The sequence below is a fragment of the Myotis nattereri genome (assembly GCF_964212035.1).
Source record: "Myotis nattereri genome assembly, chromosome: 1".
Classification (NCBI taxonomy): domain Eukaryota; kingdom Metazoa; phylum Chordata; class Mammalia; order Chiroptera; family Vespertilionidae; genus Myotis; species Myotis nattereri.
Genome location: NC_138075.1, coordinates 18,703,568 through 18,723,393, shown reverse-complemented (window position 1 = coordinate 18,723,393; position 19,826 = coordinate 18,703,568). Strand labels below are relative to the sequence as shown.

At 38.9% G+C, this 19,826-nt stretch overlaps 1 protein-coding gene across 1 annotated transcript in view; it reads right to left on the bottom strand.

The window, feature by feature from the left end:
• Positions 1–7,382: 7,382 nt before the first annotated feature.
• Positions 7,383–19,826, bottom strand: part of CEP128 (centrosomal protein 128) — a 348,318-nt gene continuing 335,874 nt past the window's right edge. The window contains exons 23-25 of the mRNA XM_081083727.1: positions 16,219–16,327; positions 8,355–8,478; positions 7,383–8,095 (exon numbers count right to left, since the gene is read on the bottom strand). Of these exons, the coding sequence (XP_080939853.1) occupies positions 8,053–8,095; positions 8,355–8,478; positions 16,219–16,327 (276 nt within the window). The 3' untranslated portion in view covers positions 7,383–8,052. The remainder of the gene's footprint in view (positions 8,096–8,354; positions 8,479–16,218; positions 16,328–19,826) is intronic.

Genomic DNA, 19,826 nt, shown 5'->3' with positions numbered 1-19,826 from the left:
ACAGACAGGAAAAAACAACATTGCATGTTAAATGGTAACATAGAACTGAGGCCCTAAATCAGGTTGCCCCTGATTACCTGGGAGGGAGGAAAAGCAGGGTAAGAACTCAGCCTAAAGAAGTTCACTTGAAACCAGAGAGAAGGTATACCTACAGGTCCTGATTTAATTGGATGCCTCGAAGATAATCCTGATGAAGAGTTCTGGCTAATAGTCAGCTAGGCAGAGCAGGTGGAAGCAACCTCTGAAGTACATCAACCATCTTCTGAAGCTGCTTTAAGTTCTTTACCTGAGTCACCCTTGAGACTGGAGTCATGACATCGGAAACCAAGTTTCAATAGGGTATTACTTGTACATAACCTGGAAAAGTAACCATGTTCTTGGTTTTGTTTTGTGATAGACCAAAACTCAGGGAAGACTATAATCAAACCAAGGCATCACCCTTGAACTTGAGCATTGATCAAAACCACCCAGAGAGCCCAGCTGATGTGGCTCAGTGCATGACCTGAGAACCAGGAGGTCACGGTTCAATTCCCTGTCAGGGCACATGCCTGGCTTGTGGGCTCGATCCCCAGTGTGGGGTGTGCAGGAGGCCGCCCATGGATGATTCTCCCTCATCATTACAACACATATTGCTGGCCCCACCCCAGGGTTTCTGAATCGCCAGGTCTGAAGATGGCTGGTCTGAAGTTAACCAGCTTCCAGGTGCTGCTGCTGCTGCTGCTGCTGCTGCTGCTGGTGGTGGTTTGGAGGCACACTTTTGAGAACCAGTGCTTTAAAGAATACCGGGACAAAAGGCTATGTGTCTTCCTCACAGAAAACTAGGATTTTTCTCAGTAGAATGAATCTAATTAGTAGGGTTACATGCAGTTAAAATTAAAAATTGAGCATTTGGAATAAACTAACCTCACAAAAAACTTCTCCAATGGAAAAAATGGGAAAGTCTTTCCCCAGGACACGTTGCCTTTATTGACTGTGGTCTTGGTCAAAGCACAGAGCGAACCTTGGCCAGCAGGCGAGGTCTCTCCAGCTTGCAGCTGTTGGTAGGAGACTGCTCTGCCAGCGACTCCGGGGCAGGAAGTGCCTTGTTAGAATGGATGCATCTATTTTATTCTGCTCAGAGAAGGGGAGGGGTGGGGGAAAGGCAAACATCCCTAGGTCCCTACACACTTCTTTTAACTGCCCGACCTCCCCAAAGCCACCATGGTAGACGGCTCTGCTGCCTTGGCTGCTTGGCTTCTGGAAACGGACAGTTTGAGGTTCAATGTGATAGGAAGTTTGCAACATGCTAAGCCATCAATCAAGCCCGTATCTGCACTCGCAGCGGGCTTAATGGTCACATTCGTGAAATGAAAATCCAAAACGACAAACAAGAGGGCTCTCAGACTGATAACTGTCTGAAAGGGGGCCACATTGCACCCGGATTCTTGCTGTCAGCAGCAGCCCATAAAGAGCACGCGGTTTAGTGTGACTTTCATCAGAGATACGACTTTGCAGCCTGCAGCAAGTTCAACAGGAAGCCTCCCCGCCCTGCTTTCCAGGCCCCTGCGCCCCATAAAGGAGGGAGTGCTACCGCAGGTTTCTCTTTCAAGTAAACAGTTTAAAATGTGTGTTGTTGAAGGCAGCCCAGCTTCCTCTGTGTCTGTATCGTTTTATAGAACTCCAGCAAAGTGCTCAGCAACAATGAACAAACACAATCTAAATTAGCATTACCACTACCCTAGGGGTAACCCAGAATGAGAGTTATGGTGTATGATCTGATAATAGCTACCTTCTAGATCTGAAAAATAAAAAAAAGCTTGTAAAGAGAACATGTTAGAAACTTAGATTTTAAATCCTATGTGCATGACACACATTTTCAGAATAAGGTAGAGAGGTGATTAAATAGGTCCTGCTGGTCTATGAGTACAGTACATATCAATACTGCTCTAAGAAACAGCTCTGACTCAGCACGCAGGGATGAGAGAAACAATCTTGTTTTACCAAGAGAAGCCTTTCTCACCTGGGTAACAGACCAGCCCACACCATGAGAAAAATGTGTTTCATGTACTCATCTCACTAACCCTCTGTGGTTGCCACTACCCAGATGTCTCAAATGCACACACAGGACAAGCACGCATGACTCATCCACAGGGTGGCCCAAACAAGGGACACCAAGTTGCTTCCAAAGATCCTTGAGCCAATGACTGTGGATCCCAGAGAAAGAAATGAAAGAGAGGTACTTGGAGGGAGGAAATAGTTCCAGTTGAAATACAGTATTTCAAGGACAAAGAGAGTTGTACCGTATCAAAGTGCAAGCTTTCACATTGTTGGCCTAGTGTTTCCGGCTTTTAAAAGCCATTAGGCCCTAGCTGGTTTGGCTCAGTAGGCAGAGCATCAGCCTTCGGACCAAAGAGTCTCAGGTTCTGACTCCTGTCAAGGGCACATAACCTTGGTTGCAGGCTCCTCCCCCGCCTGGGCCCTGGTCAGGGCTCATGCAGGAGGCAACCAATCGATGTGGTTCTCTTACATTGATGTTTCTCTCTGTCTTTCCCTCTCTCTTTCACTTTCCCTAAAAACCAATAGAAAAATATCCTCGGGTGAGGATTCCATAAATTAATTAATTAAAAGGCCATTTGAACTGTTGGTGGCTTCAATGACTCAAAAATACACCTGACTCTAAATTGAAAAAAAATTTTAAGGAAAAGGTAACTTAATGGGAAACCTGATGCTATAAAAATTAGACTTGTCCTTTTATATAAAAAATATATATGATTTTAAGAAAATACCAAATGAGAATTAAAAAGACACTGTCAATTAGGGATTAACTGATGAGAATATATTATCCTCCTTTCCCTCAGAATAAGGTACTTCCTGACTTTTAAATTATAGCATCTAATCTGTTGGTACTTTAACATCCACTAATTCCATTTTAAAAATATTGCTTCCAAACAGTTTTTTGATCTTTTATTTCCAGTGAAGTATATAGCTGAGATGACACAGAGCATCAATATTTAAGGCTAAATTGTAACTTTCACTTTTATTGAAATACTGTCAGTCAAGTGCTTTACTAAAGAATGGAAAATGAGAGGGTGTCAAGTTGTGGGAATCTGCTGAGAGATGACAGAAGACAGTCTGCGCATGGAAACCCTGCATCTGCCAGCTTGAGAAATACAGGCAACAGCAGCCATGCAACGTCAACTTTTTAAAACACAACACATTGTTAGTATTGCTATTCTATTGTGATCAATGTTGTGTGGCTTTATTTTAACTATAGAGGCTTTTTTTTCATGTCCTCACTTACATGCCCAAGGACATAAGATTCCACATTTTTTTTAATATATTTTATTGAGTTTTTACAGAGAGGAAGGGAGATAGAGAGTTAGAAACATCGATGAGAGAGAAACATCGATCAGCTGCCTCCTGCACATCTCCCACTGGGGATGTGCCCGCAACCCAGGTACATGCCCTTGACCAGAATCGAACCTGGGACCTTTCAGTCCGCAAGCCGACGCTCTATCCACTGAGCCAAACCGGTTTCAGCAGATTCCACATTTTGAAACATAGAGATCATCGGATTATATAGTTTAAGCTATCCTCCTGAAAGGGAACGAACAAGATGCTATGTTTAGAAATGCAGTGTATTCATAGAGAGAGCAAGGCAGCAAGCTCACAGTCACAGGTGTCACATGGCTTTGTGCCATATCGGAGTCAAGCTGTTATGGAAGAGATACCCAGCTACAGAAGTATTCTTAGAGTTTCAATCATGAGAGCAAAGACATGTGACATTCAAATCCTTTTCTAATTGGCTGGTCCTGAAAGATATGCAGATGCTACAAACCTTAGCCTGCCCCTTTCTTGTGGGTTGTAGAGTAACTAGACTTCAGAGGTCAACAGTGGGGGCGAACCTGGCAGAAGAGTGACTGAACTGGGTTGGGTTTTGATCTAGGACAGTGGTTCTCAACCCTGGCTGCACATTGGAATCAACTGGGAATCTTTTTAAAATCCTGATTTCTGGGCCTCATCCTCCAGAAATTCTGTTTCTTTGTTACTAATGTTGTGGCCCCACCCCATAACAAAGAAACAGAATTTCTGGAGGAGGAGGCCCAGAAATCAAGATTTTCAAAAGATTCCCAGGTGATTCTAATGTGCAGCCAAGGTTGAGAACCACTGATCTAGGAGGTGAACATAGGCGTGGGCAGAGCTGGAGAGACTAAAATGGGGCAGATGAGGTTAGAACTTGAAGGACGGCTGGTTTCACCTGAGCAGAGCAGATTCGTTTACTCTGTTACTAATCAGAGTCAAGGGAGACTTCTCTAAATTTTGTTTGGGACCTAACGTTCTGCTTCTAGACGTAGGCATTTTTCCTGGCCTTTAAATTTGATGTGTCCTGCTTTGTACGGAAGTGAAACTAAATGGAATCTTTCATGGCCCAAATTTCTTTTCTCAAATAGGGATAAGCTGGTATGTTTTTCTTGCTAAATATTTGAGAACTTAAAAGTTGAAAGATGTAACTATTTTTAAATTGAACTTTAGTGCGTGAAATGTCTTTATATACAAACTTTCCCAAATTTACTTTCCAGCTTAAGGTTCTTGGTTTAGTTTTGATCCAAGAAAACCAGATGCTTTCGTGAGGACAGCTTCCTCATTTTAAGCCTATGAAAATCACAAATTTTGTTTTGTTTTGAATGGAGAGAAAATACTGGGACAGTTCGTTTGAGGAGGAGTGTCAGAATCTTGGAAAAGGAGTCACCTACTTAATGACCATTCATGTTCTTGGCTACCATATCATGTGCAACTGGGATTATAGTACAAATCCTGACTAAAACAACTTGAGATATTTGCTCCTTCCTAAGAAACAGGTTTGCTTGCTAATTAAATATGCCATCCAAATATATATGTAAGAGTGTTGTCCCACATACAACGGTATTTGTTAAATATAAGATTTAATACATTTTAGAGAAAATATAACAATCACTGTGACTCTAAATACACTTTACATATCACTGACCAGAGCTTCAAAATGGAAAATGCATTTATCATAGTTCAAAGTAGAAAAATGAGGAAAAATAGCCTTGTTTTCCTAGCTAAGTAAGTAGGCATTTTTTATCCATGTAATCTTTAAATATGTATGACTTATGCACATTATTTTGGGAAGCTATAGATTTTATCTCTTTATTAGTAAAAATATGTAAACTCTAACAATAAGAAAAGTCATTGATTCTGGGAACCTGGATACATAAGATGTTATATAACCAACTGGTTTCCAGTCTTTAAATCAGACATGACTAGTCAAGGAAATAATAATGACCTTAGCCAATGGGAAACACATCAAGCCAGGTTTCTCCCAGCTGTTTCTCGCCTCTGTGGCTTCAGTAAGTTCAATGGAAGCTTAGTGTGTTTAGGGAGAAAGATGGCCAGAAGACTCAAAACTATTAAACCAAAAAATAAGTCAATCTTCAAGTGAAGTCTTGGACCAGGCTCATTGCAAGAATAAGGTTTGTCCCTCCCAATGTCCCAGTGCTACAAGCAACATAGCTGAGTAGCCACAACTCTACAGGGGCTGATATCACACACTCTCCTGCCAAAGGGGTGAGTAAAGGAGCTAGTTGCTGGCTTTGAAATGTACAAATGAAGCTATTAGTGTTTTCTTAACATTTCTTTTGATTTCCAACTCCAGCTTATGGTGACTGCAAGAGATAGGAAAAATCTTCAGGGAGGCAGGTCCTTGGATTTAATTCCATATGAACAGAGGGTCAAGGAATTTTGACAAAACTGCTGCTCACAAAAAGTTGACTTTGCCTTTAAAGTTTTTGTGTGTTTAATATTTAAAGTCAGATACCTCCATTCATTCAACAGTAGCCTAGGGACTTCAATAATATGACATAGTGGCTTTATATACTTATTTCAGACTTAAAAAGGTCTTTCATAAGATCTCTCTCCACTCTGTTTTAAAACCATCAGCTAATGTTTTCAAGGATTTGCCAAGTAAATACTCCAAGTTACCTTAAACTTCCAGGTCTAACTGTCCTGATGTAATTCTTTTTAATGACCACAGATGTGCCAATAATGGTTTAGATCAGTTCCTATTAAACAGATTGGACTGCACAAAGTTCTTACAAATATATTCAGGGTAAAGCTATTTAACCTTAATCTACAGGATTTAAATAAAACCTGTTAATTTTCTCTCCAGATCCAAGGAGATAAACTTCAGATCCAAGGAGTTAAGATATTATGGTGTTGGTCAAAAAAGCAATGAAAATATTGACATAATTTCTTAATACCCCCAATATTACTATAGAGTTGATATGGGTTCTGCGAAGCACCGTGACTGCAAGCCACTCCTTCACAAAGGGCTGTTCCCACTAAAACCTCACAGTGCTCGTCAGCACATTAATGTTTTGATATCCTGAGGTTAGACAAAACCAAACCAAACCTGTTTAATGTCCAATCAGAATTTCTCCAGCTAGCCTGAACACATCACCCCTTTTCTTGTAATTCCTAATGCCATACAAACTTGGGGACAGGAACACCTGCTTTTATGTTTCTGTTTTCCTTCCTAGCACAACAGCTGGCCTATAGGAGGAACTCAGCAAAAGATTTAGAAAATGACTATGATAAAATGTGTGCCCGTACTCTTGGAGGCTATGAAGATTGTATTATGTAATTTAGGGATAGGAGACTTCATCTTCTGTAGTAACCATAGCATTTACATTCACGTCTTCTGCACATTCCAATATGGTCCACTAGGAAAACATATCTTGAGTGAAAACAGAAGCATCTTTATGAAATACTAGAGGCCTGGCGCATGAAATTCGTGCATGGGTATGGTCCCTAGGCCTGGCCTATGATCAGGGCCAACTTCCTCAGCTGCCCACAGCCAGCCTCGCCCCCTGCCGCCACCCACTCCCGGTTCCCCGTTTGACATCGGGTGATCAGAGCCTGCCGGTCAGGGAAAGATACCAAGAGGTGGTCAGTGAGCCTCATAGTGACTGGTCTAGCGGTCGTTCTGGTCATTCTGCCATTAGGGTCAATTGCATATTACCCTTTTATTATATAGGAATAGAGGCCTGGTGCATGGGTGAAGGCTGGCTGGCCTGCCCTGAAGGGGGCCCTGGATCAGAGTGGGGGTCACCACTGGGGGTGGGCCCAGACTGGGTGAATGGCCGTGGGTGGATTGCAGGCTGGCCACAACCCTGATTAGGGTGGGGGTCCCTGCTGGGGGGCAGGGCCGGCCTGGGTGAGGGGCCATGGGCAGTTTGCAGGCCGGCCACGCCCCCAGCTTTGTCAGGATGGACCTCTAGAATGACGTCCGGAAGACATCTGGTTATCTGGTTTAATTAGCATATTATCCTTTTATTAGTATAGATGGGAAATCTAACAAAAAAAAGATGTGATGCACATTAGGAAGGTATTGCTTTATTGTTCTTGTCTCTGTGCAGGATTTTCCCACCATGACCCAATGTTCACCATTATTTAGCATTTAATAGAAATCTTTCTCCACTGGTAGATCAGCATGTAAAGAAGACAAGTTCTTAAAAACAGTTTGATGTGGGAAAAGCTGAGAGGCTGAAAGTAGATAGTATCAAGTTATATGAGAGCTCCTGCAGAGAAAATCTCATGGATACAGGAGTTTGGTACTGTGATTTTGGTCAGAGTAAACCAAAGATGGTCCAGGATATCACTGAAGTGATCACAGTGGGATATTTGGCCACAAAAGATAAATAAATAAATTGTGCATTGAATTCTTTACAGGGCTCTGCAATTCAGATAGCACTGTAAATTCTTTATTGCTATTTAATAGGAATAATTGGAAATAATGTTAATGTACTGTATATAGCAACAGACTGCCGAGTTGATTAATTTAACAATCCTGAGCATTTATAAAGTGAACTACTATTATATTTGCAAATCTCCATGACATGTTATAACACATGATAATTTATTAGGGAGAAAGCATTTTTTTAAAAAATCAGTTGTATATAAATGCTCCCTGAATTTGAAGTGCTGGCAACTTCTGCCTCCAGGGGAATTCATTTTCCTCCATTTTAGCTAGTCATTGTTGAAAGACCTCAATTATAAACTCAAATTTTGGTTGTAAAAATGAGACTGGCGGCACCTGAAAAAGAAAAATGCAAAGTGAACAATATCACTTTTTCTGCTGGTATAAGTTGCTAATAAGTTAGTTGTAAGTATTCATGAGCTGACAGTGTTTGGAGTGCTTTAACGTATATCATTCACAAGGACCAACTGTAGTCGGTGTTTGGCAATGCTGAAGAGTATAGACTTCAGCTATGTCTGCTAGAGAATGTAGGCCAATTGCAGCAAGGGTAGATATGCTATTGTTTATAAAACACTCATGGAAAGCAACTAATTACATTTTGCTGTTTTTGCTTTCATATTCCTGCTTTTTGGATTGTGGACTTGTTCCATCCATTGGTAAACCTGTGGCATCTTCCTTGGTTGAAGTTGAATCGGGAGCAAAAGTTCTTTTGGTAAATGCTGGCAAGGTAAAAGAAAAGAGAAAAATCAACCTAAGTGAACATAATCCCTGGACCAAAACATTGTAAATAATCATATTTCATCTAGTTTTCTGTCAACTTTACATGGCCTAACAGACCTTCAATGTAGGAATAAATTTAGTCAGTTTACTATATTTTCAAAAAACATCCATGTGATTTAATTTGGGGGAGGGGGATATGAAGTATCTGAGAGTGGAAGATGTGTGTGTGGCCAGTATATAATGATGTAAAGTACACAGAATTTTGGAGTGAGAAATCTTAGGGGCCTCCTTTATGCAGAATATTGTTTGTTTCACCAAAGGAAATTGAGACTAGAGTTAGAATTTAACGTATTCTGTGTGTGTGTGTGTGTGTGTGTGTGTGTGTGTGTGTGTTTACTACCTCTTAACATCTCCTGTGAATTCCAGCCACCTATATCCAACTATGTGAAATCTTCCTGCCTGATTTCTAATCTCAGATGCCTGCCCATCCTTTTCTCTTCTCCACCTTCAAAAATGAAACACTCACTTAGTTTTTCAGACCTTGGTTCCTTACTTCCTTTGTCCTGCCTCTTGCACCATCCAATTTAAGACTGAGTTCTGATGGTTATGCCTCCAAGTTCTACTTGACACTACGGTGGGGCCTTGACTTATGAATGTCCCGACTAATGAGTTTTTTGAGATACCAGCTGTCTCTCGGAGGATTTTTTGCATTGAGTTGACAGAGTAATTTGAGTTAACAAGCTCCTTAACGAGCTCGGTCTTGGAACTAGTAAGTCAAGGCCCCACTGTATTTCTGTTATCATCACACCAGCCCAAGTTACCATTCCCTCTTTTCCTGTTTTCTTCTTGCCCCTTTCTCCATACCACAACCAGAGCTACCTTTTTAAAAAAAATTCTCACCTGAGGGTATGTTTTTATTGATTTGGGGGAGACAGAGGAAAAAAGAGAGATAGAGAGAGAGAGAGAGAGAGAAACATCGATAGTTACCGCCCATACAAGCCCCAACCAGGAACTGAATCCATGACATTTTAGTGTATGAGATGATGCTCCACCCAACTGGGCCATCTGGCCAGGCCACAACCAGAGTTATTATTTAAAAGGTAAATCAGAGTAGGTCATTCTCCTGCATAAACCCCCACCACATGCACACACTCACACACCACCATCACCATCATCACCACCACCAATGGCCTCCCAGTGAACTTGGAATAAAATCCAAACATCTTCCTTTAGCTCCCTGGGGATCTCATCTCTCTCTCTCTCTCTCTCTCTCTCTCTCTCTCTCTCTCTCTCTCTCTCTCTCTCTCTCTCTCTCTCCATCCCTCACTCTCACTGACTCATTCGCTCATTCAGTGTTCCATCTCTCTAGAAGACCATGTCCCTTTCTTCTCTGGGTACTTTGCACTTTTATTGCTCCCTCTCAAAGGAAAACGTTCCACTCAATTTTAATTCAGTGGCTTCTTCTTACCATTCAGGTTTCAGCTCAGGTGTAACCTCCTCAGAAAAATATCTGCTGATCACTCATTTAAGGGAGCAGCCCTGTTCCAGGTGCCTTCCATCATTTCACCTTTAAACCACAATCACTATTTCAAATTGTTTACTTGTTTACTACCTATTCCTCCATGAGATGAGGTGACCTCTCCTGTCTTGTTCACTATTGTGTCCCCCAGAACCAAAAAGAGAGCCTCCTCCTGCACAGCCTCTTAGCAAATGTTGCTTGAATAACTTAAGGAATTTTTAAGAGATAGCCAATTAGGGATTTTCCAGTTGCTTTCTAGAAAGCATCTAGAGCAGTGGTTCTCAACCTCTGGCTGCACATTAGAATCACCTGGGAATCTTTTTAAAATCCTGATTTCTGGGCCTCATCCTCTGGAACTTCTGTTCTTTGTTACTAATGTTGTGGCCCCACCCCATAACAAAGAAACAGAATTTCCAGAGGATGATGCCCAGAAATCAGGATTTTAAAAAGATTCCCAGGTGATTCTAATGTGCAGCCAAGGTTGAGAACCACTGAAGAGAGTACCTTGTCAAATTACACTAATCAGAAAATATTTGGCACGTAAATGGTCAGTGAAAAGATAGACACACACACACACACACACACTCCTTATCATGTAAAATGAACCTATAAAAATGGAGAAACAGAAAGGCTGGTGCTTTCATGAAATAAAAAAAGCCCTTTCAAAACCAAAAAACATTTTTCTACCTATCGGTACTGCAATATTTTTATGGCCATAAATCCTTGGCATTTTATGTGTAAAGTGGAGGACCACATAGGAAGTGTCTATTCAGAGTTAGGTGGGTGGATCCTGACACTCAGAGCAGAAGTGAAAAGTGTGTGCTATTCTGGTAGCAGAGAAATTGTTTCACCCGAGGGACTTACACTCTCACTACAGGCATGTTCTAACGTAAATTGCGAATACTTAACTTTTCCTTCCCTTTTAGAGCAACGTAAACCGAGGTAAGTAAATAAAATCGGGTCCTTTTTTTAGCAACTTTCACTGATTTGCTTTCCTAAGACTATCAAGTCAAATTAATATGCATGGTTCATTTCCAACACCTATAATAATCCTCAGATAACATTTTTTCCTATGAAAAATCAGTTCTTTCCTTTTGGGATCATGCATTTATTTAAATAAATATTATTTAAAACCGTTTTAGAATTACATGAAAATTTGCAATCCCCATATATTTTTAAAACTTAGTTCAGAGATACCAACTCCACAAATATCAAGCATTTAGCCTCAAAGGACTGGAGACTTGAGAAGTCATCACATGACTCCAGCCTCACTCACATCTGGTCTGGTCCTGGCCTCAGGACTGTAGGCCAGTCCTGGAGTGTGTCCCTTTAGCCTAAAAGGAGCTATACATGGAGACGAGTGGTCAGTCACTACTTATAAAAAGTAAAAATGACAGTTTCAAAAGCTTGCATTATGAGTCTCTCTTACTTACTAAGCCCCCACTGTCTACAGCTGAAGGTAATGGAATCCAAGTCTTCTAAAAGAGTGTCCTGAATCTCGGCCATAACTTCCAGCCAGCCAGGATAAATTTGGTCGTAATCATGGCTCTAAAGAATGGATTTCTGTGTTCCCATTTCCAATGGTAATATAAACTTACAATTTATACATTTCTCCCCTTCTTCCTGGCAGAAGGAATCTACCTTTTCTTGAATTGACCTGAACTATACAAAGCTGACATAAATTACTACTGAAAACAAACTTTCATTAATGCTGGATCATTTCAGATACCACAAATTATGCAGTATTTTCCCACTTCCTTTGTTTTTTCCACGGTCAGTGATTCTTTGCTGTAGTTTGGTCACAATTTGACAGGGCACCTAAGTCAGCAGAATGAATGCCTTAGCATCTACAGCATAGACAGAAGGGCCTCATCCAGTACAAATCCCAACTCGAGGAGGAGGGAGCCTGTTCTGTGGGCTCATAAACTCATGTCCATTCAGCTCCTGTTATTTACTCCTCATGTCCCCACACTGGTCTCAACTGCTCTAAACTCCAACCTCTAGCCTTCATGGTTCATTCAAAAGGTAATCAAACACTTGCTAGTATGAGATTCCTTTTTAGACTAAGCACACATACACATATCAAAGAGCACCAAAAGGCTACATACAAAGACTGCAGTCTTTTGCCCCATCCCTCCCAATCCCACAATCCTGATCCCAAGGGTCAACCATAATCAACTCTTTTAGCTTTATTTTCTGTATTTACTTCAATTCTTGTAAATAAAAGAAGCTTATATGGCTATTTTTTTATTTATCATTTTTAGACTTATCCACACCCATCCACTTCTCTTCATCCCATTCTCCCTATATAGTTACATCTGAACTTCGAGTTATGTCAATAGTGAGTATTTATATTATACTATGACTATGTAAATATGGCTCACACAACCTAATAGGTATGCTATGAAAATGCTTCTTTTCTTGCTCATTCTTTTCCCTCTGGAATTAGTAATTGACCCATGTTTTTATTTTTATTTGCTCTTTCTCTATGACCACATGTAATTGTTTCTAATAACTCAATTAGATTTGCCATATTTCTATGAGTAGTTTTTTTCTAAGGTGCTCAAATGAAGCAAATATGAAAGAACTGAAGAACATGAGTGTCCAGATTGAAAGGGCTCACCCAGCAAGTAGCTTGTAAAGGGAGTAAGGCAAGACCCACAGGGAGGCTTATCATCATGAAACCTGGTGGGGTTAAAGGTCCTAAAAGTTCCTGGGGCTGCATGGGGAGTTAGTGGTGATGGAAAAGATCACTTCTAAGGAGTAGGAGTCAAAACAGTAAAGACATAAAGTTTTCAACAGCAACACTGGATTTTGGAAGATAATTGCGAAATGACTTCAGAAGGAGTGGTTTTCAACATAAAATTTTATAGTCAGCCAAAGTTTCACCAGAATGAGGGGGAAGAAATCCATTTTCAGAAACACGAAAGCAAAACATTCACCTCCTTTTTTGAAATGAGCAGAGAAAGGCCCGGGATCTGAGGCCCATGGGCACCAACATAGAAAGAGGGTGAGGAGAGCTTCAGGATGACCACAGTGGACCAGGTCCCTGTGGGTGGGCCTTTTTAACCCCCCACTTCTGGCCTTTCTTCTTTTTTCCTTGTTCTCTCATCCCAATACTCTCGCTAATCAGGTATTCTCCCTCTTGAACTGAATTTATAAATATATTATCTTTTCCTTCCTATTGCGCCATATTTTTTTCCTTCTACTCTTCGTGATTTTTCTCAACTTCATTTTTCACCTTTCTAATTTAACATATTTTAAATTTCTGAGACCTTTTATCCTGTGTTCCTTTTTCTTTGCATCTTGCTCTTGTTTTTAATGGATATAATATTTCCTCTCATACCTGAGGGCATTAATACTTTTAAAGACAGCTTTGTTCCTTGGATTATGAATTTACAGTAGGTGCTGGTTTTTGTTGGTGTTGACATCTCTCCTTTGTAATTTTAGAAGTTTAAATGGAGGTTAAAGAAAAATGACAGAACAATTTCTATGAGTAAGATGAAATGGTTTGTGCTACAAAAATGAAGTATTCAGAGTGATCCTAATCTACTTCTAAGATACCACATTATGAAAAAACATAGAAACCTCAAGCTTCATTAGAAAATCAAATAAGAATAAATGTGATTTCTAGGAATAAGTTTAATTCAATAACATAAAATGTTTAACAATAAGGTGCCTATGAATAAATTTTCTAAAGTATCCTTCAAAATATTTAGGTAGATATGTGAGAAAAATCATAAAATAAATTAGTCAAAAATAAGAGTAAAACATAGGCTACCTATAATAATAAAAGGGTAATATGCTAATTAGATTGGATGTCTTCCAGACATCATTCCGGACGTCCTTCCTGATGAAGCCGGGGTGGAGGGAAGCCAGCAGGTCCTGGGTGCCAGCGGGTGGCCTGAGGGAAGCCAGCCCAGGTCCTGGGTGCCTGCAGGTGGCCTGAGGGAAGCCAGCCTGGGTCCCAGGTGCTGGAGGGAAGCCGGGGCCAGCAGCTGGGGGAAGGAAGGCCTATTCTTGCACGAATTTTTGTGCACCAGGCCTCTAGTGTTTTAATAAAATACTTACATCACTTATCAATTAATTAAATTAATAAAGAAGCTTACTACATTTTTCAAAAGATTTTTATTGCCTTTTAGAGAGAGAGGAAGGGGGAGAGAGAGAGAGAGCGAGACATCAATGTTAGAGAGAAACATATATTGGTTGTCTCCTGCACACCCCCAACTGGGGATCATGCTGGAAACCCAGGCATGTGCCCTGAATGAGAACTGAACTGGCAACCTTTTGGTGCACAGGATGACACCCAATACACTGAACCACAACAACTAGGACAAGAGGTTTACTTTTGAAGGTAAATTTTCAGTCAGATTTTACAGTATAGGCAATAATACACATTTTTAACACTAATTATGTTCTCAGTGATATTTTCTTCCCACTCTTATTTAACTGTAGTTCCATGTAAGCGAGATAATTTATATGGAAACGAATGGCTGCCAATGAGGATTATAATATATCTTAGAGAAATGACCACAGCTGGTCATGAAATGCTACTGAGTAGAAAGCTAAAAACAGTTTCTTTCACTGCCTGTCATAATATTAAAAAAAAATTCTAAAAGTTGTGATGCTTTCCTCCCGCTAATGTCTTCTAACCACTTCCTTCTAGGTGCCTTTCTGGGGCGCCTTATGAAGGTCACAATGGCAGAATTAAACGGCCGTGGAGCAATGACTTGGTCACGGTGCTGTTTATCTCCAGGCCAAGCATGTGAATGCCTTGATGGATGGGATAGAATGTTTGATGGTGTTTTGCCCACCCTCCTCTTCCATGTTCATATATATCACACAGCCCTGAGGAAATTTTTCCATTTCTTAATATGAAAAATAAGAAATTTGGCCTATGTATATCAGATCCTAAGGTATTATAACCAACTTGAGATAACAATCCATATTAACGAGTGGCTGCCATATTAGAATAGCAGAGAGTTTATGCAGATATATAAAGTCACTTGGTAAATGGTAAGACAGGGAAGAGAAAATGCTTAGCTCTTGGAATAAAATAATCATGATACAATGAAAACCAAAACATTATCAGAAACTAAAAAATATTTATTCAATGAATCCATAAATATAAATCAGCAAAAATGAGAATTATCACTTTTGGATTTGACCTACTTCCTTGTGGTTTATTTTGGTATTTTATTTTATAGTAACCTAGATTTTTTAAAATAAGAGGGTTTTCAAGATTTTATGTACAAACTCTATGCCCATGGTAAACTGAAGAGCTAAATGATTATTTAAATAAGAATCCATTAACTAACATTTGAGTCCTAGTGGTTTGGATAAAAGTAGACTTAAAAAAATTCCTATACTCATTTATTTAATATTAATTGAGTATTCACTATGTGCCCAATACTATGCAGGATGCTGAAGAAACAGTGATGAACAGAACACACATCATACCTATCATCATGCGTTCAATCTTCAGTTAACAGAGGAATCAATAAAAAAAAAAATAAGTCACTCAAACAACAAATAACTTCATAATTATTCTGAGAAGGGTTTTAAAGAAAAACTGGAATGCATTGTGGGCACTCATAACAGAAACCGTACTTAAAACTGTAACTTCCGAAGGCTTCTTTAAGGACATTACATATAAGATGAAACTTGAAGAAGGGGAGGGGTGGGTGGTGGGAGATGGTATCCTGATTCAAGAGACCCTACACCTTGTTGGTGTGGATGATGTACTATCAACATTTACAGTGTATTCACAGAATGAAATCTAGCCTGTAATCACATTAATAACCTTATTCTTTGCAAAAGATTATATATTTCTGAATAGTTCTATGCAAAGATTTTCCACTCTTTGGTGATTTGAATTGTATTGTAATACCCTCTAACTTCCTTTACCCATTCATCCACAGTTACCAATGATCTCCACACATACAAAATTTGCTTTAATTAAGATTATTACCCTGGATGATTTTTTAAGTTTTTCTGATAAGGGTAAGGTCTATAAAAGGGGGATCCCACATATATTTGTAGTAAATTGGGTGATATTGTCAGTGTACTCAAGGGGCATTATTTGTACGATTCGTAATGACAGTTTTTTCAAACACATAACATGAATATTATTATCATGTATTGGCCTTACATTTTAATCTTCCCATGAGTTTCATTTTCTTAAATCCAATTTAAAAGCAGTACAGGACTTCTTACTTACAGGCCGAGTGTAAAAACCGTGGAGCAGACAGAAAGCGACTGTGGTCCTGCCAAGAAGATGAGTGGTCTAGCCCATGAGCATGGGCACTTTCGGCGAAGGTTCGGTCATCCTAGATAAGACAGCACAGCATTTCAGTTCACTGGTTACAAAATACAAGAATAGGGATTCATTTAAAAGTTCTAAATGTGAAACTGAACCTCAATATACAAGCTACGTTATACATATAATTATAACCATTGTAAAAAATAAAACCTGTGCATGTACAAAAAAAAAAAAAAAAAAAAAGAGAGAGAAGGAAATGACCTGAGTCATTCACAGCATGACATATTTCTTTCCAGTCTTTTTTCCCTGTGGGTAGGATTTGTAAACAGTGTTATAAAACTGTGATCATTTATTTGCCTTCATACTGTAAACATTTCTTAAGTCATCCTATTATCCTAACCTTTAGCATGTAGGTTACTCGGATACTATCTAGTGGATACACTATACTTAGCTAGCACAGAATGCTTTACTGGGCATTTAGGTGGCTTCCAAATTTTTCCTCCTATAAATAACACGGTGGAAACATCTTTAAGTATATGACCTTTTCCATATTTGTGATATTCCTTATGACAAATTCTTAGGTGGAAATCTGGGTCAATAAAAACAATTTGATGCTTTAAATACATTGAGCTAGACTCCTTTCCATAATGATTATATTAAACCTCTTACTCATTCAATAAATATTTAATACCTAAATAAAAATGAACACAGAAGAGGTCCCTCTCTCATGGAATATATAAATATGTCCTTTCCCCCAAACCTTCACTAAAAATGGGAATGATAACTCAAATAATTTTACTAATTAGACTTAAAATAGATGCTTTCATACTTTTCTGTGATAGTAAAGTTGCAAATTTTTTCTCTTTTTTTAAAATTATTTACACAATTCATTTTTTTTCTTTCTTTCACTCATTCATTCAACAATAATGAACACCTATTATGTGCTGGTCAAATAATGAACAAAATGAGGTATGTGGTCATGCAATTTTCTAGCTTGCAGAAGAAAAAGGCATTAAACAAATAATCTAAATAAATAACAATAAAATGAAAAACTATAAGTGTTACAAGAAGAAGAATAGGAAATAATAATAAGAACTAAATTTAGATTTGAAACCTCCTCTGGGCAGTGATATTTAAAGCAATTTTTGAAAGCTGAGTATAAATCAATAAATCAGCTAGATGAAAACTTTTGGGTGGGTGGTGGGAGAGTTGGAGGTAAGGGGAGCAAAAGATAGAGGTCAGGGAATGATGCTCCAGACACGTGTGAAGATGCTGAGCTGAGGGTTTGTTGTTTCTGAAGAACTGAAGGAAGGCCCCATGGCTTAGGAACACTAAAGCTGAAGAAAGTGGTTACAGTGAGATCGAGAGGTGGGGTTTGGATGTGGGAGGTTTTTCTTACATAAATCAGAAAGTCGGTCCAGGGTTTTCAGGAGAGGAATGGCATGCCTTAATTTATATTTCACAAAGATTACTCTGATCTCTTTAGGAGGAACAGTTTGGAGTGGCACAGGTTTTGGTCTGAGAAAACCAGCTAAAAGACTGTAACTGAGGATAACTGCGGGGTCAAGGGAGAGGAAGGGAGGAAGGGATCAGGAGGTTGCCAAAGATTCTAGATGAGACAGCTGTGGGTTAGGGGCCCCAGATTCCTCAAAACATAGCCACCACAAACAGCAGGGCCTCATGTAACATGGCAATCCGATGAATTAGTTGTTATTCTCTATACCAAGTGCCAAGTTTGTATTTTATATCTTTATCACATAAGTATTTCGCAGATGAAAATGAAAGCCACGAAGAACACATTCATTTACATTTGTAAAAGGCCCATTTACTCGAAGATATAACGATGGACATAATCCTCAGATGGTTCAAGTACATTAGCCTTCATGTACCAAAAGGGAGTTCAGGTCTATTTAAGATGAAGGCCCTTAGGTTTTCAATCAAATGATTTATAGTTTTGACTAGTTACAGGGATTTCATAAGAAACTGGAAGTCATTCACTACAGGACTTTTGGAAAGGAAAGGACATACATTGTGTCCAAATGTATTTCAACAGCTACTGTAGAATGAGCTGACAGCGGGCGGCTAGAGGCCGGGCAATGGACCTGGCTCTTACAGTCGGATGTGAAGTACTAAAGGCCTGGGAGGAGCTGGAAGATGCACAAACAGAAAGGAGAGTTAGTTCTCAACCAATGCTAGAAATCTCCAGTCAGTCATGGTGTTTACATGAGGCATGAAAGAGAAAAGCGTAAGAAATGGTTTCCTGGTAAAAGACGCTTAAATGACTGTGAGCCAATAAGAGAAAGGAAAACTTAAGGAAACACAGACACCAGGACTGAAAAAAGACAGTGAGAGGAATGAAGTGGGGATTCAGGTTGGGGCTGAATGAAACAGACGGTGCAAAGACAGCCTCGCAGTGTGCCTACCAGAGGAAGGCTGAGGCACACAAAAATATTCAAGCCCTGCTCATTCTTCCCAAAAGGCATGGGCTTAAATTTCTAAAGCAAAATCAACTGGATTCAAAGCACAGATTATATCTTTTCTGTTCACAGAAATAGAATACTTTCTATTTTAAATTATAAAACCAGTTTTGTGGCATATGACAGTTAAAATAGGACACTGATATTTCATATTTAGAACACTTGGAAAATATAGAAAAAAATGAAGAAAATAAATAATCCAGCAAGTTAAAAATAAACCTAGTAGCCAATGTAAGGGTAAATTTTTTCCAGTTCTCATTTGTAAATATCTTTATAATTGAGATCACCATTTGTTGACAATTTTTTTCTCTACTTTTCCATTTAATATTATATATGGGAATTTTCTCTGTCATCATTATCATTATGGTTAATCATTGTTTATTTTACTAACCTATTGTTGGAAATTTAAGGTGATTTCAGCTTCCTTCTATTATAAATAACCATCTGATAAACATATTGGTACATAAAGCTTTGTCCACATTTTAAATGTATTAATTTAGCATAGTGTTCTGGGAGTAGAATTACTGGGTGACATATTTTTAGTCTGTTTATTTATATCTATTTAATCTAAGTTATCAAATTTATTGGCAGAGTTGTTCCTATGTATTTCCTAAGTATTCTTTTAATGTCTATAGAAATTCTAGTAATAGCCTTTCATCTCTAATATTGAAAACTTTATCTTCTCTCTTTTTTTCCTAATCAATCTGGATAGAGGTTTTTAAATATTATTGCTTTTTCAAAAATCCTGGTTTTTATTTCACTTCTTTTCCTGTTTTTATAATTTCATTGATCTCTGCTCTTTATTATTTTCTTCCTTTTACTTAATTTACATTTGATTTGTCTTCATTTTCTAGCTTCTTAAGGTGGAAATTTGGATTACCTATTTAAGACTTTTCTTCTTTTATAATATACACATTTAATGTGATAAATTTCCCTCTGAGCACTGTTTATCGGACTCTCACAAATTTTAATAAAATATACTTTTATTTTCATATAATTTTTTCTAATTTTTCTTTTGAGTTCTGCCATGGGTTATTTAGAAATATGTTATTTGGTTTCTAAATATTTGAAGATTTTCCAGATATCTTT